Source organism: Echeneis naucrates, chromosome 9, assembly GCF_900963305.1.
Source record: "Echeneis naucrates chromosome 9, fEcheNa1.1, whole genome shotgun sequence".
In the NCBI taxonomy this organism is placed as follows: Eukaryota; Metazoa; Chordata; class Actinopteri; order Carangiformes; family Echeneidae; genus Echeneis; species Echeneis naucrates.
Window position 1 is genome coordinate 3,025,236 of NC_042519.1, and position 27,195 is coordinate 3,052,430.

The 27,195-nt window shown below is 39.2% G+C and overlaps 2 protein-coding genes across 7 annotated transcripts; both read left to right on the top strand.

Moving 5' to 3' along the window:
* The first annotated feature begins 813 nt into the window (after positions 1–813).
* On the top strand, positions 814–16,629 carry top3b (DNA topoisomerase III beta). 2 transcript variants are annotated; one of them, XM_029510648.1, is made up of 18 exons: positions 814–1,012; positions 4,821–4,952; positions 5,165–5,271; positions 5,387–5,461; positions 6,844–7,040; positions 7,508–7,664; positions 7,746–7,859; positions 8,560–8,650; positions 9,338–9,492; positions 9,615–9,724; positions 9,989–10,131; positions 10,428–10,601; positions 11,390–11,518; positions 11,692–11,841; positions 12,904–13,004; positions 14,506–14,707; positions 15,667–15,854; positions 16,274–16,629. In XM_029510648.1, exons 1-18 carry the CDS (start codon positions 943–945, stop codon positions 16,559–16,561), a joined length of 2,583 nt encoding a protein of 860 aa, XP_029366508.1. In that variant the 5' UTR covers positions 814–942; the 3' UTR covers positions 16,562–16,629. The 2 variants fall into 2 exon arrangements, with proteins under 2 accessions (XP_029366508.1, XP_029366507.1); XM_029510647.1 differs by having other exon boundaries at positions 9,615–9,720; positions 9,985–10,131; positions 16,274–16,628.
* A 1,249-nt stretch (positions 16,630–17,878) lies between these two features.
* ppm1f (protein phosphatase, Mg2+/Mn2+ dependent, 1F) lies at positions 17,879–26,712 on the top strand. Of its 5 annotated transcripts, none has more exons than XM_029510528.1 (10): positions 17,932–18,114; positions 18,198–18,354; positions 18,601–18,798; positions 19,893–20,124; positions 22,350–22,480; positions 22,960–23,162; positions 23,308–23,496; positions 23,690–23,833; positions 24,096–24,189; positions 24,977–26,712. In XM_029510528.1, exons 4-10 carry the CDS (start codon positions 19,961–19,963, stop codon positions 25,363–25,365), a joined length of 1,314 nt encoding a protein of 437 aa, XP_029366388.1. In that variant the 5' UTR covers positions 17,932–18,114; positions 18,198–18,354; positions 18,601–18,798; positions 19,893–19,960; the 3' UTR covers positions 25,366–26,712. The 5 variants fall into 5 exon arrangements, with proteins under 5 accessions (XP_029366387.1, XP_029366388.1, XP_029366390.1 ...); XM_029510530.1 differs by having other exon boundaries at positions 18,601–18,730; XM_029510531.1 differs by lacking the exon at positions 18,601–18,798.
* The last annotated feature ends 483 nt before the right edge of the window (positions 26,713–27,195 follow it).

The window sequence follows — 27,195 nt, forward strand, 5'->3', positions numbered from 1 at the left end:
AGTGTTTACAAGCATGTTTATAGTTCAGGTAGTGTTTTGAATATTTGCAGCACATACTTTATCAAATTGATGAGATTGTTTGTATTTTTTTTATTTTCATGTGTTTTATTGTTTTCAGATGGCACCTCTGAGCTCTCAGGGCCACCATAACTCCTGCTCTATAGGCAAAAATAAAAATGCATTGAAAGACAATATTTATTTTTGCAAAGATGCCAACTTAATGTGTAGCCAAGACACAGTATACGTCACTGTTTCTGTTATTCATGCATCCTTATATATATTTGAAAAGCTGATTATTTTAAAGATAATCCACTTTCTGTTATGGCGATGCAGCTGTAACTGACAAATCCATATGTTGCCCTTTGTGTTGGTTTAAACCCTGATAAGAGACAAAAGTGGGGTTGCATTGGGCATTATTGTGAACAATTGTTAACTGGTCACTTTCTCCTATAGAGGGTTAGAGTTAGAGTTACATAGATGCGCTATAATCAAATAGTAAAAGGACATAGAGCAGCCTTTAAGCATGCCTCTGTCCTGCAATGTCAAAGGGAAAAGACCAGTGCCAAAGGCCACAGGATAGATAGAGGGCTGTTGTCAAGTAATTAAAGGGTATAAGCGTATTCTGGTGTTAGATTTAAACCTTAGCTCTAAGTGTAGGAGCTAATCATTTCAGATTTCTTTATTTCCCTTTTAGTGTCACGCAGAGGATGATAACTTGCCACACTACTTTCTTCGTACAGTAGGTGGCGGGGTGCGTGTTTCAAGCTAATTTAGCAACCCGATATTAATCAAAAGAAGAAGAAGAAAGCGGAAACAACTGTCATGGCGGCTTGTGTGCTTCAAAACACAGTCTCTTAGCAAGCAAGTGTTTATTGTTGATAGTGCAAGTTTTCGGCAGCAGGTCAGACACAGGAAATAAAGCTTCACCGACACACTTTGACAATGAGAACCGTTTTGATGGTCGCAGAGAAGCCGTCCCTGGCTCAGTCCATCGCCAAGATCCTGTCTAAAGGTGAGTCCTGCTGGGTGCAGTGTGGCGGAAAGGGACGGACACGTTCACTTCACACACACAAACAACCACAGCTGAAAAGTACAGGCCGGAATAACCCCCCAACCCCAATCTTAAACCTGATCACTTTTCAAAGTTCAGAGGGATCATTACTGGGGATAATCGCATTTCTTCCTTTTACGAATCTCCGTCCAATTACGGTAAAATAACATAATTTTCTAATTATTTATCTGTTTCTATGCACTTAAAATACACAAAAAATTTTATGGCAGTTCTTCTTTTAGACGTTACAGACATGAACTGTGTTTTTATCAGAAGTATTTCACATTTATCTCTTGGCAGGATAAAGGTTATAGAAATACTAATTTCCTCTATAGTGACACAATGTTAATGTAAAATGTCATAAATGTCATGTTCCATGTATTAAATGCTGGGAGCTTTGCTGTCCACTGAGAAGATTTCAGTTAGATAAATGGCTTAATTCTCAGAAACTGCAGTTCATGCTTTGCCTTAACAAATTATAATGCTGGTCGTGATCCCAAAGTTGACCTTAGAGCAGGTGGTCCCATCAGCTGTGCCTGGAGATGGCACATATACAAGCTATGGTGATGAGCTCAAACTCCAGAGAATAGGTGGATGTGGGGAAGCATCTGGGGTTTTTCTTGAGGAACGGCATCCTCAGAGACACAGGGATAGTCTCTAGACTAAAAGTGCTGTCCAGTCCCCTGCAGGAGTGGCTGGTGTGGCAGCTGGCCTCGTGGATGACCTGGGGGATTCGGTTTAGATCAATGTTCTCCCTGGTTAGAGATGACACAGGAAACACGAGAAGCATGCCTTCATTGTGCATTTCAAAGGCATTTTTAATATGTAATAATAAAATAGCCTATGCAACTGGTGACTCTAAATTGTCAGTAGGCCTGAGTGTGAGTGGTTGTTGGTCTCTGTCTGTCTCTGTGTGTTGGCCCTGTGATAGACTGGTGACCTGTCCAGGGTGACCCCGCCCTCACCCAGTGTGAGCTGGGATTGGCTCTAGCTACCCCCCCGCAACCTAGCAACCGATAAGGAGTAGAAGATCAATAAATGAATGGCTTATTAGGCAATTTAACAACATTCAGCCACTTTCTACTTTTTTCTGCTCTATTTCATGATCGGTCTCTTTGGCTGAGGATAAATTCTGCTGTGATACTCACACATATGTCCAAGTTGCAATGCTGCGCTCGTTGATGCGATTGGGCAGGTTGACCAACTGGCTGTAGTAGTCCTGCAGGCTGTACGGGCAAAAGGAATCATCGACGCACTGGCTACCCAGTGGGATGGCCGAATATTGTTGGAGGGCCAGCAGATACAGCAGAAAGACACGCAGAAGCTGAATACAAGATAGATACGATTAATGTGGAATGAAATGACTTCTTACAGAGCAAATTTAAGCCGGTTAAAATAAAGACAATGGGCAAGAGTACATTTTTACCCTTAGTTAAATGAATACTGCTGCACTGTATTCATCTTCTGACAAAACAAGTCCAAATGTCAGCCACATAAAACCCTGAAGATCAAGATGAAGTCCTATGGTTGAAGTCAGCATCATTGTACAGATATGTCTTACCTGGAGCTGTTCCATGCTTGAAGTTTGCGAGGGTGGTGGAGCTCTGGCTTTCTGTCTTGAGGATCTGGATGTACTGCTGTGGGTTTTTTTTTTTTTTTTTTTTTTGGTCTTTTCGTTTCGTGCCCGTTAACTTGCAGTTGATCACCCTTTACTGGATCTGTCTCAGTTTATATAGCCTGTGTGAAATGTGCACATTTCTGGATTGGTGGAGGTATTGATGATTAGGTTGTCCACGTCAAAGAATTTGAAGAGTGCTCGTGTGTGTGCATGTTTCTGGGTGGGTGGTGTTGAGGGGCCACTCAGGTTCCGTCACAGTAGTCTGTCTATGTTCCTTTCATTAGCATTCAGCCTTGAGAAAGCCATTTTATTTGGAACATTCAATCAGTCAAATCCAGGGAGGCTCCTGAGTTCCCGGAAAGGAGGTCTGATGTCAGCACTCTGACCTCTTTTCAAGCTCCACGTCTAATTCATTGCCATTTTGTATGAATTTTTGAGTATATTCAACAAAGTTCAGCAACCACTTACCATTTGTCCTCTCTCTGGGCACACACAGAAGTCTTTACTTTAATTGTGCAAAAAAGAAGATTTAAGTACAAAGCTGTCGGTCCTGTTTAAGTCCTGGAGGTTAAATACTTACCCACTCAGCTTGTCATCTTGTCTTTCTGTGAAACTAGACAACAGGAAGGAGACATAGGACAGAAGAATAAATGGCCCAAGCGTGGCTTTATTAAAAAAAAAAAACAACAACAAAAAAACAAGTGACAACACTGATGTTTGTAATGTTTTAAAAAATGTTAAGCTCTTGTGGAAACACCAAAAACACTGATGCATCTTTCAGTACAATATGGTTTTATATTTCAGGAATGGCATGTGTTTGAGTGCTAATAAATTGTAATAACAGGCAGGAAGACTAGACAACCTGGATTATCATTTGCCATTCATAGGCTAAACTGTGTCTCACTTGGACAGCTCTTTTCATTATTTTCAAACTTACTCATTTTGGCCACAGACTGAGTTGCTTGAGCTGCAATAACTGAACAAGGACAAGAGGCTGCCAATTATTTACAGGCACATCTCGCAAATGTTTTGTTTGGTTAAATGAAAATTCATACTGTATAAATATAATGTATCTCAGTCATAATCTTGGGGAAGACATCTGACATTACTGCTGTCCAAGAGATGTTCATGGACACCCTCTACATGGAGGGATGGCCACTGAACATTGTGGCTGAAAGGTCTGGCTCTTTGCAGGGAGACGTATTTTTTATCATGTTCATGGGGAGTTGGCTGGAAGGGATAAGAGTAGTTGGAAAAGTGCAACAAGAGTACCTGTAGCATAGACAAGGAGTGGACTGAAGTTGCAGCCACAGTATCAAGAGCCACCACACAGACGTCTTCAGGAAATGGACGATAACTGTCATAATGCTGGTACCAAGACACTGCTGAACCAGCCGTTGAAAAAGAGTCTGCCCTGCTCCAAGAAGAAAAACACCTGGGCTGTTGCACGGTGGTCCAAAGTCTCTCCTAAGATAACAGGACATTTTGCATTTGTCTAAATGATGAAGAAGAAGCTCAGAATCCAAGCTGCTTGATGTCCAGAGAGACGTTTCCTCAGTGCGTGATGATTTGGGGTGATATGATCTGCTGGTGTTGGGTCACTGAACTTTATCAAATTCAAAGTCGACGCAGCATTCACAGTACCTGAGATTTTAGAGACTTCAGGCTTCAGCTGCTGACCAGCTTCATGGAGATTCAAATTTCCTGTTCCAGCAGGAACGTACACAGATCTAAACTATTACTAACTGGTTTAACCATGATGTAACTGGTCTCAGCTGAACAGCAGGTCTGACCTGGACCTGAGAAGAGAATCTATTAATCACAACCATTAACAAATGTACTTTTTCAGAATGTGAACATGTCTGTGTTTTAAATGCTTTTTTGATTGATCTTAATATAGATACTGGATTTTTTTGGAGAGCTATAATAATTGTGATTAAAACAAATATATTTTAAGTGTGTGTTTGTTAGGTACATATGTATATTTTTTCTAAGTCTCAGTAATTTCATGAAAGAATACATTAGCTCTTTTCATGAAATCTTTAGCTCAATAAAATGTCTCTATTGGTCTTTTATATTTAAGCCAACATGCTTTATTTAAGCGTGTTACTCACGCACATAAGCTTCATCATCTCTTATCTCTACCCTTAGGAAGTTGTACAAGCCGTAAGGGGCTTAATGGAGCATGCTCAGTGCATGAGTACACTGGCAGTTTCCAGGGCCAAACTGTACGCTTTAAGATGACTTCTGTTTGTGGACACGTGATGAGTCTGGATTTCATTGGTGAGTATCATCCACAAAAAAATCCTATGAACCTAAATTAATTCATATTTTTATCCGAGAATTATTCCCATTGTAATGTTATGCAAGTCGGTGAAATAACACAATGTGTTGATTAAATCCACTCTTTGATAGGAACTAATTTAAGTTCTAACGATTAATTTGGTTGGTTCAGGAAGTATAATTTAATTGGACCTTTTTTTTTCCCCCCCAAGGGAAGTACAACAATTGGGACAAGGTGGACCCTGCAGAACTCTTTAGCAAAGCTCCCACAGAAAAGAAGGAGGCAAACCCCAAACTCAACATGGTCAAGTTCCTCCAGGTTGGTTGTTGAGATTGACGTGGTAGTTCACGTTTGGAATTTTGTATGGCCATCTTAGAGCAGTGCATATGTCTGTGTTCCTACTCCTCATCCCAAGTTATCTGTTTCATGTCAGGTTGAAGGACGTGGCTCTGATTACGTGGTTTTATGGTTGGACTGTGATAAAGAAGGCGAGAACATCTGTTTTGAGGTAATTAAGGCCCCACCGACATCTTGCGCGTGTGCTATCACTTGATATTCATTCATTTATTCATCTATTCATCTGCCACTTATTGGTTTCTGGGTCCTGGTCAATCCCAGCTCACACTGGGTGAGGGTGGGATCACCATGGACAGTTCACCAGTCCACCACAGGGCCAACACACACACACAGACACAGACAGAGACCAACAACCGCTCAAGCTCACACTCAGATCTACGGACACTTTAGAGTCAACAAATAACCCAAACATACATGTCTTTGGACGGGGAGAGGAAACCCGCACAGGGAGAACATGCAAACTCTGCACAGTTGTGTTCTGCATGCATTTTTCACACATATTAACATGTGTGATTCTTAAAATATGCAGGCATATGGGGTACCAGATTTGTTTTGAAACCTGCTGTTGAGAGTTGCCTTTTAATACTTGGGCTTAGCCTTTGTTTTTTGTTTTTTTTTATATATTAATTGGCTCAGCAGGCATAATTTCATATTGTTTTGGTTGCATTTATATTAACCAAGAAAATGGTTGGTAAGTAGGATTGATCTTGTATTTTAGTCCTTGAGTCAAAAAAAAAAATGTATGTTTTGAGAATATCTGGGTTATTCTGACCGTCCATAGGTGTCATAGTAATGGGGAAAACAGAAGAGGTGGAACGGAGAAAAATTTATTTTAATATGACAAGGTTTTTATCTTGCAAAAAATCTGAAACACAGGGGAACAGGAGAAGCAAAAAGGATAGAACTGAAGAAGAGAGGAAGTGACTGAGAGAACAGGGAAGACAGAGACTTAAATACACAAGGAGTCAAAGAAGGGCAGTGTCAGCAAAGAGGGAAACAAGACAGCAATAAAAAAAAAAAAAAAAGATAAAGAACAACAATGGACACAAAAAAATTATAAAATAAACCATGAAATCAAGGAGCAAATATCAAAGTTGCAAATTAAACAGGCCAGTTTTCTCTTTCTAGAATTAAATCTGATGACTAAGCTCTTATCATATGACACATCTTTATTTATAGAGCACTGCTCAAACGCTCTGTTCCAAATGCTTAACAAAAAATTTAAAATTATTTTAAGTGTGTGTGTTTTTTTTTTTTTTTTTGAAGGGACTTAAACAGCATTGCCATTTCTGATCCAGAGCCTGGATCATCTATTCTTCATTCATCTACATCTATTCTCAAATAAACTGGGAGCCAAGGCAACAAGGCTGAAGCATAAGTGTTCTAGTTTGGACTACAAGCCTGGTTCTGTACAATCTGGAGGCCATGGATAGAATTTTAAAATTCTCTTTTCTAAAAGTGGAAGAGGCTGTACTTTTGAAGTGTTTTTAAGATGATTAAAAACACAATTATAGAGGTTTCGTGATTTCCTAGGTATTGGATGCCATCCAGCCAGTGATGAACAAGGGCAGTGTCAGGGAGCGGAGTGTTTATCGTGCCAAATTCAGCTCCATCACTGACACTGACATCTGGAATGCCATGAACAGCCTGGGAGAGCCCAACCGCAATGAAGCACTGTCGGTGGATGCGAGACAGGAGCTGGATCTGCGCATTGGTTGTGCTTTCACTCGGTACGCTGCTTTCTGCAGCCACACACTGGTTCGCACACAAGTAGAAATATGACAAAGAAAATTTGCCTCAAGGACATGACAGATGACAGCAATGGTTAGGTCTCAGGGTCAGTATCATCATGTACATCCAGTTTAGCGCTACTTAGTCCTCCATACATTTAAAGTATAGAACTGTAGAAATTGAAATCAGATGATGTGTTAGATTAGTACAGACATTGTGGTAATAATATCATCAAATTGTGTGCAAATTAATGGTTTGTTTGATAGAACCCATTCTTTAAAGCTGCAAGTTTGTGCAATAAGAAGTTGTTAAATAAATAAAAATAAATAAATTGTTAAATAGAAATAATAATCTCCGGGGTTACATAGGGTTTATTCCCTGTTCAGTGACTTTGATTAGGAATCCTATAAGATAATCGTGGATATAAAAATAAAAGCCTGACATTAGTGGACCAAATGTTTTTCAGCTTCCAGACCAAGTATTTTCAGGGCAAATATGGAAATCTAGACTCCTCCTTAATCTCATTTGGACCATGCCAGACCCCCACACTAGGCTTCTGTGTGGAACGCCATGACAAGATCCAGTCCTTCAAACCAGAGACTTACTGGATCCTCCAGGCAAAGGTAGATTTCCAGCTCTGTCTGAACACCTTATGAACCATCCCTCCCTTCCATGCTGTTAACAGATATTTTCTGCTTTGTCAGGTATTCAAAGGGAAGGACAGCCCATTGACATTGGATTGGAACAGGGTGAGGGTGTTTGATAGAGAGGTTGGTCAGATGTTTGTCAACCTTGCCAAGACTTCAAGGGAGGCCAAGGTAAGATTTAAATGTACATATGGCGATAAAACTCAGCATTCAATTATTTTATTATTATCAGTTTTTTTTTCAGTGTAATTTAGAAAATGAAGACATTGAAGACTTTAGAGTTCCAGACCGAAAACTTATTAGGAAAACATTTACTGAGCTAATAAATCAAGGTAGAATAAGTCATTTTCACATGCACATACGACTTCTAACTTACAATTTTCAGTTTTCTGTCCATTGGACAGAATGCAGGTTTAGGGCTTCAATTTACAGACGTGGGGTCTGTAAAGGATTTAGAGACTTTTTCCCAGATGCGCTGAGCCTAAACTAGTACAGGGTAGCGTAGTGCTACTCTTCTGTCTCTTCTTAAATTCCATCAGATGTATTTATTTATTTAATTCATAGTCAAAACAGCTTACAGATCACAGATCAGTCTTTGTTTTTAACTTATGTGTTTTAGGATTTTGTCAGATGGTATCATGGTTATAAAATTAGGATTTCACCATAGGTTGTTGGATTTTTGTCTTGTCTTGTTTCGTTGTGCTTGTGTTTGACTCCTGTATATCACATCACCACAGATTAAGTAAACAAAATACGAGTGCTGCATATTTCATATTCCACCACCTTGTGGATTCATCCAAGTGACAAACAGAGGTGGAGATGACCTCAAGTAACCTCTTCCATAAACTATATAATACCTTCCTTGTTATAGGTGGAGTCGGTGAGTAAGAAGGAGAAGACCAAGCAGAGACCCCAGGCCTTGAACACAGTGGAGATGCTGAGAGTGGCCAGTTCTGCTTTAGGTAAAGTTATACCAACAAGCAGCACTTCATCATTTGGGAATATTCGGTTATTTAAAAATATATTTAATTGCATGTAATAGTGTGTTAATATGTGGTAAAGGTAATCTGATGCTTTTGTTTATTAATCAGTTAATTTTTTGGTTGATGGAAAGATGAAAGTTTTTCAGGCCAATGGCAATTCATAATCTAGAAATATTCAGTTTATATATAAATATAAATATATATATAATGTATATAAATAATCGGTTTTAAAATGATTTATGGCTGTTTTTAGTGTCAGGTTGTATACCATTTCCTATCATTTTCTTAAATTCCATGGCACAGACAATAATTTTCATGGAATTGTCTACAAGAATCTAGAATTTCAACGGCTTCACTCTTATAAAGAAAAGTGCAGACTTTTAATGTTTGAAAATATACAAGATGCATGTTCAGTACTTTTTCAGTGCAAGACCATGGACGAAGTAGCCAAAAGGTCAGACTAACCCTAACCCTCGTCCTGAGGTTAGAGGAAACCCATTTATGGATCCTAAGAAATCCAGTTCTCTAAGATTAAACTAGTCCAACAATCTAGTTCTGACCAGCCACCACCCTGATTCATTCTGAAACCCAGGAAAATTAAGAGTGAGATTTGCAGCTCCTAGGTTTGTATGAATAAAAAAAGTCAGATATATTTTTGTGTTTTAGGCATGGGTCCCCAGCACACGATGCAGATTGCAGAGCGCCTATACACACAGGGCTACATCAGCTACCCACGTACTGAGACAACCCACTACCCAGAGAACTTTGATCTGAAGGGAACACTGAAGCAGCAGACCAACAACATCATATGGGCGGAGGAGGTGAGGGTCATAAAAGGATTCATGCCCTGATACAAGGCCAGTTATATATGGACACAGGAAAAGACTCATTTTGCTTATGCTAATAGACAATCTGTATTTAATGCCTGAATGTGGATATTCAGGTGAAGGCTCTGCTTTCAACTGGATTAAACCGTCCCAGGAAAGGAGCTGATGCTGGAGACCACCCCCCCATCACTCCCATGCGTGCTGCTACAGAAGCAGAACTGGGTGGGTTATAGAACTCTGTGATAATTAGTAAACAATATCACCCTTAAGAGCAAAAACTATTTCTTTTATTTATGAATATTTATCAGTGTGGATATTTTTAAGTTTTATCTGGCCAGGTTTTTGCGATTTTGGCTGATACACTAATGTCACTGAGATAACCGGAATTAATTTGTTGTGTCCATCCATCTATTTGTCTGTCTATACAGAAGGACCCCTTCATTTTAACCCTCTAACCTATGTTCCTCCTCTCCTGCTCTTCTACAGGCAGTGATGGCTGGCGGTTATATGAATATATCACACGACATTTCATTGCCACTGTCAGCCAGGATTGCAAGTACCTGCAGACCACCATAGAGTTCAGCATTGGCACAGAAGCTTTCTCTTGTAGTGGCAAAACCCTGATATCACCAGGTACAGTCTATTGCTCCCACACTGAGCACCAAGTTGCCAAGTTGGCACTTTTTTTTAAAAACAGCTTGCTCTTCAGTCCCTCTATAGATTACTTTACATTAGATAATTAGATCATTGCAATTTTTTTAACCTACTCTGCCCATATTAAGAGAGCTGAAGAAGGTTTTGTCTCAGAGCAATAAAATTTGACTGGTGACAGATTTCTTTTTTTTTTTTTTTTTTTTTAACTGAGAAAATAAAAATAATGATTAATAAACCCAGCCCCTTGCTACAGTAAGTGTCTGTTCTATTCCCAGGCTACACAGCGGTGATGCCTTGGCAGGGTATCCCTCTGGAGGAGGCCTTACCAGATTGTGAGCGTGGAGACACGTTCACAGTAGATGAAATCAAGCTAGTGGAAAAGCAGACCAGCCCTCCAGACTACCTTACCGAGGCTGAACTCATTACCCTCATGGAGAAACATGGCATTGGTATGCCTCAGCACTGCTTGTTTGATATGATTCCCTCTCATATCTTTTTTGAAAATATGAAAACTGAGTAGAGTTTGCCCCGAGGTGTCAAAGTTTTCTTAGGGCCTCATTTATAAATGTCATGTGTACACAAAACAGGGCGTATATCACTTTCTATGCAAAGGTTGTGATCTATAAAAGACAGACTTGATGGGAGAATGTGCGCACCCCTAAGCAACCTGACGAGCACAATGATCCTAAATGTAAATCCAAAGCAACCAAAGAAGCTTCACAAGTAGAAAAGTCGGAATGACTACATAAATTCATCATTGGTCTGACCCACGGCTTTTGAATGTATGTACACTTTTAAATGATCCTACGCACAGTTTTATAAATGAGGCCCCAAATCAGGGTAAACAGCATCATTATATGAGAAACACAGACACTAGAGATAGATTTTGAAATTAAAACAGTATCGACTGACTCATCTTTATTAGCTTAAAAGCAGGTTCTATCCTCATTGCGGACCAGAGTCAGGAAAAAAAAAACTATTTACATTAGACAATATATACACAATTACATTATTAAACCACAACTGTTCAGAACCTTGCAACAAAATCGTCAACAGTGTTTTATTAATTAGAGTCATCAAAATGTTCCAATGTGTTCTGTTTGGGTTCAAATTTAACAAAAAATTGAAACCAGTCACTTTTTTGCACTTTCTCCTTTGTGTATTTACATAGTAAAAAGTAATAGCTCACTATATTTTAAAGAGGGCACGCAGTCTCACAGTTGTTCACCCCCACCAGGTACTGATGCCAGCATCCCCGTCCACATCAATAACATCTGTCAGAGGAACTACGTCACCATAGAGAATGGACGCAGGTTGAAGCCAACAAACCTGGGCATCGTCCTGGTCCATGGCTACTACAAGATAGGTCATTAACCTTGCATCTTCATAAGTTCTCTTACACAATGTGACCCACATTATGAGCCTAACCCTAACCCTACTCTAACCCTAACCCTATCTTATATGATTGACTTTCTAATTTATGTGTGGCTTTTCCAGCATGGCTTTAAAATAACAATAATTGGCTGTTGTCTTTTGCAGATGCAGAGCTGGTTCTGCCCACGATACGCAGTGCTGTAGAGAAGCAGCTTAACCTTATTGCACTGGGTAAAGCCAACTACCAGCAGGTCTTGCAGCACGCGCTGGACATCTTCAAGAGGAAGTTTCATTACTTTGTGGATTCCATCACCGGTGAGTTCACTGCAGCCAAAAGGAGACAGGGGTACATGGATGTGGATGGATGTGACTGTGTTAAGGGGCTCCCTGCTCCCTGCTCCGTCCCATGTATGAGGTCACACCTTATCCTATCCTTAGCCTCTTCAAAAATTAACTCCAATATTAGAGGTGGGGGACAGTCCACCTGTGGAGATGATAAGAGCTGGATGATGCTTTTATTTCATGCATGCTTCTGAAGCTTGGGGACTTTGTGGTGACCAATGTTCCCTCTAATCTCAATCAACCGGGGTTGCGCTACCGCGTACTCAGCGCACAGAAAATCTATGCAGCGCATAATTTAAACCTGAACGGCATAAAAAACATAACACATAACAATTTATTCTGTACCTTTTTCAGTGCAACTTAGTTAGTGACTGGTGACATTAAGCGGTAACTACAGTAAAACAATGATGAATAATGTCCAGCTAATGATGTGATGGAGTTCACCCGTGTTTACTTACACCACTAAAAATGTCGTTAACTGCATGTTATGAACACTTACTGCTGTTTTGCAGCCTTATAGCTAACGGTGTGGCAGAGTTAACCCCTGAACAAGCAGTAGAGAATGAACAAACAAACATGAATCAAATTTGATTTCTGAAAGGTGTACATAATGTCTAAATTCTTCCAGTGTGCATGTTGGTGCTGCTGATGTTACTCAGGGGGCTTGTGTGTTTGCTCAGACACATGAAAAATTAGGGGAACATTAGTGGTGACTCCAGACAACATGTACATGAATTATTCTGAATAAATGAATTAACATGAAAACAGCAGCAGAATTTCCTATTTTGTAATGAGACAATGAACATTTTTGCAGATGTTACTTCATTTTACCCACATTTAAGATATGCAATAAAACGTGAATAACAGTGATGCATGACACTTCAACCGAGTCTGAAAAGGAAATACCAAGGAGATACAGGAAACGGTTAAAGTAAAAGTAAAGGATATATGCTATTGCTTGGCTCCATCCTATGCAACTCCTGTCTATAGTCTCAATCTGTTTTGTTTTTGTGTCCTTTTTTTTGTTTAATTTAGGCATGGATGAGTTGATGGAGGTCTCCTTTTCTCCCATTGCTGCCACTGGAAAGCCCCTGTCCCGCTGTGGCAAGTGCCACCGCTTCATGAAGTACATACAGGTCAGAAGAATGATCAAGACTGTCCTTATAATTTGAAAAGAGTAAAGCGCATATTTGATTATCAAGCGCTGAGAGTGTTTGGGCATTTTGAAAGCAGCAATGTCAAAAACTTTTATATGTGGTATCCTGCCTTGTGTTGATTTCAAACCAGGAAATATTTAATGGCCCTGACAGTTTATCACTAGTCGCCAACACTAGATGAGACAGCAGAATATCACAAGCAGTCTAAATCATCCAGAACCGTGCCTGGTAGTATATATCAATTACTTGCATTGGCAATTTTAACAACAGGGCACATGCCGCTTTTTTGGGTCATTGAATGTTTACATGAACATGACAATCCTGGCGACGAGGCTTATTTCTATTCTTTTTTCTGTTCTATATTTCTAGTATGATGTTTAAATGGAGCACACACCTTCGTTCATTGGCCTTCGCTCCAGCCTAAGATGCTGATTTTATTTTGGTTTTACTTGACGGTCATTTTCATCATCAAACCTACTAAGGTTTTTTTTTTTTTTACTTTCATTTCACTATCTTGTTTACTTTAAATTATTCTTAGCACTTCGATCACCAACTGCTGTTTTCAAGTTCATGTTCTTGAATGGAGTGTGAGATAGCAAGAAGAGAGGAAGGGTTGGAGGAGTCAAATCATTTGCTTTCAAGTCTCATGCTAGCACTAGATTGATTTCTAATATTTAAATATCGTAGCTTTAAGGTTTTGCTTTTAAATCAAGGCACCATTTAGGTTCCGTTCTGAACCACGTGACGTCTGACTCTTGAGCTCTGGCCTTCAAAGTTCAGTTGATAATGCCTTATTACCATTTCCACCAGAACAAGAAAGACACTTCAATTCATGAATGAATAATTAGATTGCAGATGATGTCACTGGCTATAAATCTATGTGTGTGTGTGTGTGTGTGTGTGTGTGTGTGTGTGTGACTTCTAAATTGAGTGTTCTGGTAGAAATCATAAGGTAACCCTTGATGTTTCTATGAACTTTGTCAGTAACAGTCATGACAAGAGAAATCTTTGTGGTTTTGGAGAGTTTGGGAATGGAGAGACTTTTTTATTTTTTTGCTGTCTCTGGGAAGCTGTAACGTTTTTGCTGCTCTAGGCTTTATACAACACAGGAATTATTGTATCTGAGCAGAGTTTTTAACGAGCAGTGAAATAAAATAGGAAGATGCCCCCACACCAAGGGTCTCAAACATTGACTGTAGAAAAAAAAATGGACGGAGACTCTGGGTCTGTAAAGTGAGGCAAAAGAGACTCAAACATGCATTCTATGTAATAACCTTTAAGTAGAACTGGTGGAAAAAGGTAGTCAGATTGTAATAAAATCTATGGGAATTTTCCCTTTCAAATCTACAATACAACATGATGTTAACCCTAACCCTTTCTAAATTATGGTCCCATTTAGAGGAAAATAGACCAGAAAGCAAGATATTGATATTGAAATAATTTGTGAATAATTCTTACATCAGGTCTAATGTATTTGCAGGCCAAGCCCAGCAGGCTCCACTGCTCCCACTGTGATGAGACCTACAGTCTGCCACAGAATGGAGCCATCAAGCTGTACAAAGAGTTGCGCTGTCCACTGGATGACTTTGAGCTTGTGCTTTGGACATCTGGGGCTCGGGGCAAGAGCTATCCCCTGTGCCCTTACTGCTTCAGCAATCCGCCTTTCAGGGACATGAAAAAAGGTAGGATCTAAACGCTAACCCAGTAATATTGGATAGAGGCCATTTGATAGAGCCTTGTTACCCTGCCAGCATTTATTCATTCATTCATTCATTCATTCATCTTCTACTGTTTATCTGTTCCCGAGTCGCGGACGGGTAATGGGGCCAATCCCAGCTCATATTGGGCAAGAGTTGGGTACACCCTCAAGAACATAAAGAATCTCAACATCATCTGTAATTTAGGGAAACACTAAATTTGACTGTTTTTTGTTTTTTGTTTTTTTAATCTGTTTTTATGAGGATGCATTTACCACATACGCACAGCCAGTATAATGCTGTAGTCTGTGCACTGCATGAAATGTCTTCAGTTTCTGGGAGCATTATGAAATTACTGTATGTAAATAAAAAAAAAAAAAAAAAAGACACAAACAACAGAATAACCTAATATTTCTAACTTGGTCTGTAGTTTGGCAGAAACAGAAAAACCTGACATCAATGAGAAAGGTTTAATTGAACAGATACTGTAGCACAGAGAGAAAGAACAAAAGCTGAAACCAGCTAACATGAAATGCAAACACAACACAATCTCACTTGTCTTCATTTTCTTTTTAAATATTTTCCTATCTTTAACTTCATTAATTTTAAGGAATTCCACCTTGGCTAAAACACAAACATGCTAAAAATAATGAAACAGTAGCGTGACCAGCAGTCAGAATGAAGTGTATTTGACTTTTGTAACAGTAACAGGCTTGAAAGAGTCACAGAATCATTCTTGAAATCTTTTGTTAGTGAATATAGTGCATACCAAATGACACTACTTGAATCTCAAGTTCAGTCTGACTAAACTTCTTTATCAACTACAGCTGGATCAGCAAACCAAGTGCTAATTGCACAAAGTAAATTGCTTCAGATTTATTTGTGTATTTGTTTTTCATCTTTTACATCCCTTTGATCCCTCCCTTTTTTGTCTGTTTTTCCAGGTATGGGATGCAATGAATGCACCCATCCCTCCTGTCAGCATTCTCTCAACTCCCTGGGAATTGGACAGTGTGTAGAATGTGATAGTGGTGTTTTAGTGCTGGATCCCACCTCTGGACCAAAATGGAAGATGGCCTGCAATAAATGCAACGTGGTAGTGCACTTCTTTGAACATGCACACAGAGTGCAGGTAAGAACACGGTCCTTCATCTTTTCAAGATAGTTACATTTATATGGCATAATGTCACAATGTCAAACAGGTCCAGAAAAATCAAACATACAAGTCTGCAAGAGTGTACTATTCTTATCCATCAATACCAATAAAAGACCCAAAGTAATAAAGTGGCCATCTCTTAATATTAAAAGCTCCTGTGGCTGTAATCCCTCGGTACAAAGATGTGCATCTTTAAATTGCTTCCCTAAGCAACTATTCACTGTTGTGTCCTAGATAGTGGGGTACTTTGATTCAGCATATCTAATTTCTGACACCTATCTAAATGTGGAGGTTGAGATGCTTTTGAAGTTCTAGTCTTTATTGCTTACCAGGGTACTCATGTCTTGTTCTCCACAGTTTCCACATGTTTCTAAGGTTCCTCTCTCATCATGTAGGTTGCTCAGGAGACCTGTGATGCCTGTGATGCCTCTTTGGTCGCAGTTGACTTCAACAAAACACGCACCCCTCTTCCTGCCGGTGAGACTCAACACACCGGTTGTGTTTTCTGTGATCCGGTTTTTCAGGATCTTGTGGAGCTTAAACATGCCACCATGAAACACTTCATGCACCGGGGTGGTGGTGCGAGACGAGGTGGACGGGGACGGGGACGAGGGAGGGGACGCCGAGGCAATCCCAAAAAACCGAAAGACAAAATGGCTGCCCTGGCAGCTTACTTCGTATAGCATGTATGTAAGATATTTTTAAATTGAAGTAAAATGTGTACTTGAAAATGTCTTCTGGAAGCCTATTTATTAACAGACAAACAGGTTCTAATGTATGTTCTAAATACAGAGAAAGTATGATGAAATCAGGTTTCTAATGCCGCAATTGTGATTTCAGTCATATGAGCATGAAGCCCAAATCCAAATGTTATTGTTCTGTGTACTGTTTTTAAATGAACAAGACCTGAGCCACACATACCAAAAACAATCTGACCCCCCAATATTCCCACCTGCTTGTTCACAACTCCATTTTATCACAGTGTCATCTTGTATCATTTGACCAGCCAGGTCATATACAAAGGTTTTTGATTCAAAGTAAAGTCCACATTAAGAAGAGAGAAAAGTCAAATCAAATCTTCATTTCATCAGATAGAACAAGAATAAACTAGATTAAATATGAGCAACATGGCAACACTTCATACTCTAACTCATGGACATTGTGTCAGGTCAAAATTGTCAAAATTTGTTAGTTTCAGATTTGAGATCAAGGTTTCTAACCCAGTAAGAAATTATGAGGTGTGTGTGTGCCAAGAGAGCAGTAAACACAATGATCAAATTACTTCCGTCAGGAAGTTGTACACTTGCTAGAACAGTCCCAAAACTGGACACCATATGACATTGTTTATGGGTGATAACCACAGCATCAGAAATTTCTATGGCTAATTCTGGCTGGTCCATGGACATTCTGCAATGAAATAATTTCACATTTTGTTTCCACTTTTGCAATGTGTTTATTAAGTTCTAGTTGTTGTGCTCCCAATCCTGTCATCTTTATTGCACTTTATTGGAGGAAATAATGGTGCCTTTCAGTGGTGTCGTCCAGGCAGTAAAAGAAAAGGTAGGTAGTTCTAGATAGTTCTACTATCTAGAGGGATTTGTTCAGAACTTAAGAAAACAAACATAAAGAGTCAAAATGCCAGTTAATCCAGAATCGGGTAAATTTAGATCTAAAAATAATGACATGCTCAGACGTGTCAAGGTGAGCTTGTATCACAGTATGGTAGAAAAATTGAATGAACTTCCACAAAAATCAATCGCCACATGGTAGTGTATTAATCATTTTTTAGCATTTCCGTGGGTAAATGCTTACTTCATCTGATATTTAGTCTATTTGGACTAGTCATTCATCAAAGTAATTTTCAGTTTATACCTACACTTCATAATTCTTCCTCTTGAAACGTTTCTGAATGATCGCTTTGTTTTGTTTTTTCTTTTTTATGTGTTAAATCTTTTTAAATGAGGCGTGACTTGGCCCTTTAAATCTGGAGTTGACGTAAAACGGAAGTAAAAAAAGACGCACAAGAAAGCTGTTCAATAGGGGGCCGTGCTGAGCGCAGAGCTGTGAACGTTGCTGGTGGTGTCCATGGAGGCGTTGTCACACTCGGCCGTGTCACTGTCAGGTTTGTGGTAGTTACTCAGCCTTTCCTGGCTCGTTGTGTTTCTCACACCTATCTGTCCGGGGTTAACGTAAATGCACCAAGCCAACGGACTGTCCGTAGCCGAGCCGCCCCCAGGTAAGACAGAGAAACGGACAGTTATATTAGCAACACACCCAAAAAGAAACTACTCTAATCTAACGCTGTTGTGTGTCTGTGAGTGTGATAGCGTGTTCACATTTGCACATTCAGCAGTTGCTGTGTAAACTACGGAAGCCTGGGCGTGCACGTTACGAGCCCCAACAGCGCTGTCAGTAATGTCTGAATTTCCTGGATATGTTTGGAAAAGAGAATACAAAACACGGCAAAACTGAGAATGTAAGTAGTTTAGAGATCAGGGTGCATTAGGTAGCATCATAAAAATAAAATAGCACATGGCAACATTTACGCTTCGAATGAACAAGCGAAGTCCTTTTTCTGCGAACCGTTAGCCCAGTTTGCCAAACCTTCTGCTTTCTTCCTGTTAGTGTCTCGCTCCTTGAATCCCATTTGATTATAACATTTTTATTTTTTGAAAATGTGCTGCCCAACAAAGAGACGTAAACGCGGTATGTTTTTCTGTAGAAGACGAGCCAACTCCCAGTTGGCGACATCCGGCCGGATGCAGGTTGCTGTGCGGCCGGTGAAGCGGCCAACTCCCCGAGGCCTGGCCGCCCGAGCCCGGCTGGAGCTCATGAACATGGCGATACTAGAAGTAACAAACCTGAAAAGGAGGAAATTGAAAGGAAATGGATCCTTTATAATAATCTAGTCTTTAAAATGGTTTGTGAACTGTCAAAAACAGTTAACTCAACACTGCAGCACAGTAACAATCTTTAATCAGCAGCTACACTCCCAGATTGTGCTCCATATGAGAGACACTGTAAAAGAAGCAACTTCACTGTCATGCCTCACATGTAATATTCAAATAATCATGCACTCTAGCTGATAATTAAGCCAACTACTCAATGAAGTATGATGATAAATTAAAGTGAAATAACATCCCTTAGTAAACAATATGAAATCATCTTACCTTGCATGTTTTGAAACTGTTAAACATGAGTGTAAGTTGGAAATGTGAGATACACATCAGACTTTTGACATTTCCTGTCAAAATGATGACCCCCTCAAAAAGTTTCATTTAGATGCACTCGTGATTTTGACTTGGAAATATTTGACATCATAAGTCAAAGTCACTTTGCCATGAGCTGGAGCCTTTCAGTTGTGTTTATAGTGTTATGGTATATTTTAACGATATAATTATAATGTGATAATGTAAAAAAAAAAAAAAACAAGCAACAACCAAATAATTTAATTCACAGACAATGATATGATCCAGAAAAAAAAGAGTAATAAAGTTTCCAGTCTGGTCACAGACTAAAGGCCAACATAAAAAAAGAACATGTTTAAACATGAGGGAATTGGGGTTAGAGTTAGAATTAAATTTGTTACCCAGGTCCAGCAGCATACATAATAAGTTATGATAAATGAATTAAACACAGTGTTAAGTTGAGAGACAGCGTCTTGAGAGAATAGTACATTAATATCTAAATGCATTCACAGCAGTAAAAAGTGCTAAGGACAGACTTAAGTCAGAGAGGAGTCTTCTGGTTTTGAGGCTACACCTTTTTTTTTTTTTTCCCCCCCTCCTGGGCGGCTGGGCTCCTCCATGATACATGATGCTCTGCTTCTGCACCTGCTGACATAAATGTCATGTAAGGAAGGGAGGCTGCTGCTGTTGTGTTTTTGTTTTGTTTTTTCCCCCTTTATCAAGGTGTTTTTCACATAGGTGTCACCAGCCAGGAATGTCTAACTGTAACAATTTTTGCATCACATGCTGTCTGAGTGAGAGTTGGAATCTTTTTTTCCTCTTTTAGTCTCCAATTGTGATCTTCAAGCCTTGACCTGGTTTAAGTGAGAGCTCACTTTAACCACAGCCAGCAGGATGGAGGAGGAGGCCAAGGGTTTCCTCAGAAGATTTGTGGAGGAGTTCCCAGTTACTCTAGACGAAGGCAGCCCCTTGCCTGTCAGCCCTCTGAGCCGCAAAGTCTCCCCAGAGGAGCTGCATGGGGAGAGCTTGGAGCTGGGCCTGAGGCTGCTCGCTGCCAGGTATGACTGGGAGGGAGAAGTACACAAAATATATTCTTCATTCCTCATTTTATCATCTGATCGTCATCAGCTTTTAATACACACACAGCACATGCAAATGCCTGTCATAGCAAATGCTCTTGGTCCATTTTGGGCTGCATGATATGCAAAACAGATCAGATTGTGATTATGTTGGCTGCTGCATGTGTTATGAATTCATTTGAAAAGGTCAGTTTTCCCTTTCTTACTGGACAAAAATATAAAAATAATTTAGATTATGCGAAGTGGCTATATTGCATAATCCAATATATTTGATTAATTGTGCAAGTCTAGTTACACCTAGTAAAAACTCTGCAGTGAAGAAGAGCTTAAGGCCCTTTTACACTGTTGAGGGGATCAGCCTATAGAAAAAAAGAGATCCAGACACAAAGCAGAGGAAACAAAAATTAAAAAAAATGAACTATTCAGCGGATTTCTTTTGCCTTTCTCAGCTTCACAGACTGTTATTATATGACACAAAAAGCTGCAAAGTCATTGGTGCTGTTTGCATTCTCTACCCATCTTGTTTTTGTGTGCGCTTGTGGCTATGTGGCTACATTCCGTGCATTCCTGACAACTCTGCTCTTGCCCTCTTCATTCAGTATGCATGGTTGTCAGGGTGGGCAGACTAACAGCTGCTGCCATACTGTGTTAAACTAGAACTGGAACTGGAATCAAAGAATACCTAAGAGGACCACTGAAGGAGACCTGAGCTCTAACAACAGTACTCAAATCCTCTTTTAAAAGTATTTCATCCTCTATCATCATCCTTCTTGTTATAGATGATGAGTAGAGCATCTAAGTCTAAACACAGGAAATACAATATTCTCAGTTTCAGTTACCTAACCTTATCCAGAGTGGGTTACCAAACATCTGAATTAGTTATATTGACGTAAGGCATTTGAGTGAAACACTTTGGAAGAATAAAATTGTGTTATACACCTATGCTGTTATTAGTTCTTACTCCACTTGGGTGGAGATTGGGCTTCTGAAACATAATACATGAGAAACAGTAATACAGTGATCAGGCAGCAGGCATGGGAGAGACAGAGTGATCAGTTCAGGAAAATGCATTTGCAACCACTATATTTTTATTAAATTGATGACCAGTTGAACCATTTTCATTACATTTCCTGGTGATTTGTTCTCAAAAGAAACTTCTAAACAAACTGACATAAACTGTGGTAAACAGCAGCTGGATATTCTGTTAACCATCTGTTTATTCAAGAAAGGTTGACACCCCATTATATGTAGTCCTTTCCTATAGATTGAAATTACAGTCACACACACTCCCCCCCCCCCCCCCCCCCCCCCCCCGCCCCGTTTCTACAAGTCACTTTAACACTGTAACATCATCAATTTCTGCACAAACACACTGTACTGTGAAGCTGTGTTCAATTTGTAATGAAGACTCTCCATTAATATGAATCTTTAAACTATATATATATATATATATATATATATATATATTATATATATATATATATATATATATATATATAATATATATATTTATATATATATATAATATATATTTATATATATATATATATATATATATATAATATATATATATATTATATATATATATTTATATATATATATATATATATTTATATATATATATATATATATATATTTATATATATATATATATATATTTATATATATATATATATATTATTTATATTATATATATATATATATATTTATATATTATATATATATATTATTATATATATATATATTATATATATATATATATATATATTTTTATTTATTATATTATTTATATATATATATATATATTTATTTATATATATTTATTTATATATATATATATATATATATATATATATATATTTATTTATATATATATATATATTTATTTATTTATTTTTTTTGTGCTTGGCTTCAGTGTCAGATTCATTAGCTCGTGTCCTCTTAGGAGAGTCTTCATCCTCTCTGTAGAATACCACTTTTCCTTTTTTTAGAAAGATCAATTTTCTCACTAAGAGAATAGTAATTTCAGTGGTCTCACAAGAGTTGGTCTCACATCTCATTCATTTGTTTTTGTATTGTCTTTTTCTTGTTGTGGATCTGCAGCCACGTGTCATTCAGATAAGAAGTCTGGTGACAATAATGAATTGTGTTAAGATCATGACGAAGTACAGCACATTTAACTTTGCTGGTGTTTGTTGTCGCAGGGGCGCTCCTGCAGTCCTCAGTGCTGTGCTGTGCCAGGAAGCCTTGTCCCAGCTACTGCAGGATGACCTTTCCCCTTTCCATTGCCCACAGGAGGCTGAGGCCAACCGGGAAGAAGAACAGGAAGTTGTCTGTATGTATTTTTTTCTAAGCTCATTTAGATGAGGTATGGATTGTTCTAAAGTATACTGTTTCACTGATGGGGTGGGCTCAATTGTGCTTACCAAACATGTGCTTGTCATTGTAACTGGGGTTCTGTTTTTATCAACTGAAAATAGTCCCACACAGTGGAATTCTGGTGGTGTCCATCTTCTCATGCCTGTACTTCTGAAAATGAGTTACTCTTTACTTGGCTGCTTTTTTTTTTTTTTTGGTATCGATAAATACTCATAGTTGATGAACCAAAGACGATACCAGACTGGCTGTCTAAAGTGTTTACAGTTTGTTTTTCCTCCAACCAACCAAGAATTGTCATTAACCTGTATTTGGTCTACTATTAGCGGGCAACTGTACCATTCCCTATCTGTATATTATGCTGTATTTAAGTATTAAGCATGAAAAAGCTTTGATTTGATGTCTCTCTTGTTTATTTTTGTTTTATCACACCATCAGTGCTTGTGTCAGAGGCAGTGCAGCGTCTCTTCCTCAATAAGCTGATAAATGTAGCGCTGGCATGGCATCAAAACTTCCCCAAACCTCCCTCCCCCCCTTCCCGGTTTGGCTGCTGCTTTGTCCATGCAATCAAAAACACAAGGAGGAAGATGGAGGACAAACATGTGGCCCTAGCTGAGTTCAACCAGCTCTTTGGGATCCAGGTACAGGACTTTCAGTATGACACTGGATATTCTTTTCCACCTATTGGTTTCAAAGTTGTTCAGAAAATAAGAAATAAACAGACCATTATGACTAATAATATATTCACACATATTTGAATGTATGTTCTTGTCTACAATGGTCCAGGATGGAGTTGAGCGGGCCTATTATGCTGTATTTGATGGACACGGAGGGGTGGATGCTGCCACCTATGCTGCCACGCACCTTCATGTTGTGCTAAGTAAACAGGAAACACTGCAGGGAGATGCAGCCACGGCCTTTAAAGCTGCCTTTAAATGCACAGATGACATGTTAAGAGGCAAAGCCAAGAGAGAGGTACTGGGACTGTGCTACAAACGATACACGTGATCTCTTTCATTTCACACTTCAGTTTTCTCTCCCTGTTGTCGTTTTGTGTCTTGATAGAAACTAAACTCCTTTTAATTTGAAGACACATAAGCAGTCTGCATATGTCTTCAAATGAATTGCCTGATAAATAATGTGTTTGTGTGTCTTTTGTTGTCATCAGCGTCTTCGGAGTGGCTCAACGGGTGTGGTGGTTCTCATCCAGGGTCAAGAGCTGACTGTGGCCTGGCTTGGGGACTCGCAGGCAATGTTGGTTAGAAAGGGACAGGCTGTAACTCTCATGGACCCCCACAAACCAGAGAGAGAGGTAAGGATATGACACACACACACACACACACACACACACACACACACACCACCCCAAGGGCAGTTGACTTCAATCTTAAAGTCTGCAGTTACATCTAAACTTTTGAATGTTTGCATGTGAAGATGTATTTATAATGAATCAATTGATCCATAATGAAAAGAGTTGTTAGTTGCAGTCTCATGGCTCATCCTCTGATATAAAATATTTTGGTGAAACAGTGATTCAGAGGTAAATTCTGTCTCTTTTGCCCTCCACTGTTTAGGATGAGAAAGAAAGAATTGAGGCTCTTGGTGGCTGCATCACCTTCATGGGTTGCTGGCGTGTTAATGGCACCTATGCTGTATCCAGAGCCATGGGTAAGTCAGACACTGCAACATAACCTGGGAATTATTGGTGACACATGCATTTTTCAGTTCAGGACTTTGTAAAGACCATTTCAGGTCCTGGACTTTGTCCGTCCCTAGCTGCGTCTTGACATGTTGCTTCATCATGATGCCATCTTATTTTTTTATACAGTGCCCCAGCTGCTCCCGTGCTTCAGGATTGAACTGTTCATTTTTTTCCCATCCAACCAAAGTAAATTTCTTCAGAAAAGTGTTTGTCTCTGTGTGTAAGGAATGAGGCTGAAATCAAAGGTGGACTGTCGTCATGACCACTGGGTCATGGGAATCTAGAAAGAAACAAGTAGAGGTTAAAGTTTAACTCAGACAGTGAAGCAAGGATAATGTTCTCAGAATGGCATTGACCTAATTTAACTAAAGAAAACATCAACTTCTTGTGTGTCAGGTGACCAGGTGAACTTGATCAGATAAAGTGGGACTGGTAATGGTAAAAAAAAAAAAACAATCAATGTTGAGGATGGGAAGTGACGCATGCAAATAAAGTAAGAGTAAAAGAGGTAGAACTTAACTTCATCATGTTCAGTTTTTTTCTGGACTGTAGCAATTGGCCTTGCCCTGACTGAATCTGAATGTAGTAATATAATCACGTGTTAGTTCCCATAATGTTGCAATCTAGATAATAAATTTTTGCATTTTTCACTGTTTATGTAATTATCATGGTGAACATTTAACCTGGCAACTCAGCTGTGGGTCTGACGTCTGATATGCAGCAGCTAACCACGGACTCATGCTGCTCCTTCAGGTGACTTTGACCAGAAGCCCTACGTGTCAGGAGATGCTGACTGCTCAACCATCAAGTTGCAGGGAGATGAGGACTACGTTTTGCTGGCATGTGACGGCTTCTTTGATGCAGTAAAACCTTCAATGGTCCCACAGTTGGTCTTGGATGCACTAAAGCAGATTGGTGAGCCCGAAGGAGGACAAGACACAGCCAAACACTCCGAGGACAAAATTGGTCTGAGAGTGGCTCAGCACTTGGTAAGTTATGCTAAGGAAGCTGGTTCGAGTGATAACATAACAGTAATGCTGGTGTTCCTGTGTCCGGCGGAGCAGCTGCTATCAAAAGATGCCACAACTGGAACTGCACAAGCTACTCAGGACTCCACTCTCCACGGTGCTCCACAGCAGTGAAAGAACGAGGTCTGCTGACTGGACACCAGTTTGCCAAGCTACTGCCTGACTCACTGTGCTTCAATCTAGCCTTTATTGTCCCCGGGTGCTCTTGCCAGGGAAATCCTGTTTGGACTAGCTCACTGAAAAGGTTTAATAGATGATGCAGGGCCCTGTTAACCCTTGAGCTCCTTGTTGCATGGCGGCTGCCCCCACAGTCTCCAACCCACAAAACATCAAGTCTACAGTTTAACAGTGTTAATGTACCAGCCCCCAGTTTGTTGTGTCAGTTTGATTGCTTGATTTAACTCAGATTGTGTGTGTGTGTGCGTGCGTGTGCCCCCCCCCCCCCCCCCCCCCCCCCCCCCGTTGGCCTGGTTCTAAATCACTATTGATTTTCTTTTCTGTAAACGGAGCACTGTGCCTTTGCAGGAGGTTTGCTCTCTGTGCCAATTAGTATCCATTCATATTTGTCTTAATGCTATTAATATTAGCATCTGAAACATTTTAGCTTTGTTATTTATATTTACATTTTTGTATTATTGCATTGGACTCAGATTTAGAAACGCAACCTCACTGGAACGGGACAGTGATGACAATATGAAAACCCAGGTGTTTTTAGCAAAGAAAAGTTGTGATGATTTGAATTTTGCAAACAACTTCATGCCAAATTGTGAATATAATCACTATTTAAGATTTGATCAAAACAGCTGACATGAATGTTGAAATGTTAATATATTTAATATTTTGCTCCATCTGGTTTAATTCAGCTCTCAATACAACTTCAGTCATGTTTATGAATGTAACTTGACTTGTAATTTCATGCTGTTTTATTACAGTGAAGAGTAATTAAACCTGTAAAAAGATGGGGCAGACATTAAGACATGACTAATTTCAGCCTGACTAACCTGCTTGGTTACATTTCGGATAGATAGTTTTCAGTACTGATTCCACAAATGTCTAGATTTGCTTGTAAGTTTTAAATCATCAGATCTTTTCTTTGCTGCAGAATCTTCCTATTTAACTTCAAGTCTGTTACCTTTTTACACTCTCTATACGTACTAAGCTCTCAAGCACAGGTTCTCTCCGCATGACAGTATTAAATACATAGTATGAGCCAATCATACTCTGTGTCTTGCAAGTCACACAAAGAATGCAAAAAATTAATACCTGAAGTTCTGCAATTTGATTGAAGTTACAGCGACATCACCACAGGTTGATTTATTCTGTGCGGTGCTATATAGTTTAATCTCTATTGCCAAGCAGTATAACAATCCCTCAGTATTCTACACCTCAAAGTAAACAAGTCGGTAAATTCTACAAATCCTGACGAACAGACTGTAATGGAAATATCTTTATGAGCTGTTCTGAATAATGTAGTTGAGCTGCATAAACATGGAGCAAAAAGAGGTGTCAATGAAATCAGGGTGTTTGTCTTTAAGGAGCAGGAGGATGTTCATGACTTTATAAGCTTTCCAGGCTCAGGTAGAAGAGCTTTCATAGGGAACATGTTGCCTGATTTACTGAATGACAAAGTGACAGTATTTCTTATATCTTTAAAGTATTTTATACTATGGTTTTTAATGGTGTCCTACTGAGAACATAAATAATAACAGTTGTAATGGTTTTCTACTGATGTATTCACAAAGATTCTGTTTTGCTCTTTTAAGTGATGCGTGTTCTTAACAGCTGAATAAAAAGCACTGTGGATTGAAAAAAAAAAAAACACTGAAGCTATGTGATACATATCTAAAACAACTTCACACATGTAAAAGGTGAAATTATGTGTTTGCACATGTAAAAGTTATTGTTCAACTTAGATTATGTAAAAATTAATTTTTAAGATTTTAG

Coding starts and splice junctions, on each gene's coding strand:
- top3b (XM_029510648.1), top strand. CDS start 943: ATGAGAACCGTTTTGATGGTCGCAGAGAAGCCGTCCCTGGCTCAGTCC. Junction 4,953..5,164: donor GATGAGTCTGGATTTCATTG/GTGAGTATCATC, acceptor TTCCCCCCCAAG/GGAAGTACAACAATTGGGAC. Junction 10,132..10,427: donor CAAAACCCTGATATCACCAG/GTACAGTCTATT, acceptor TTCTATTCCCAG/GCTACACAGCGGTGATGCCT.
- ppm1f (XM_029510527.1), top strand. CDS start 19,961: ATGGAGGAGGAGGCCAAGGGTTTCCTCAGAAGATTTGTGGAGGAGTTC. Junction 22,481..22,959: donor AGAAGAACAGGAAGTTGTCT/GTATGTATTTTT, acceptor TCACACCATCAG/TGCTTGTGTCAGAGGCAGTG. Junction 24,190..24,976: donor TGCTGTATCCAGAGCCATGG/GTAAGTCAGACA, acceptor CTGCTCCTTCAG/GTGACTTTGACCAGAAGCCC.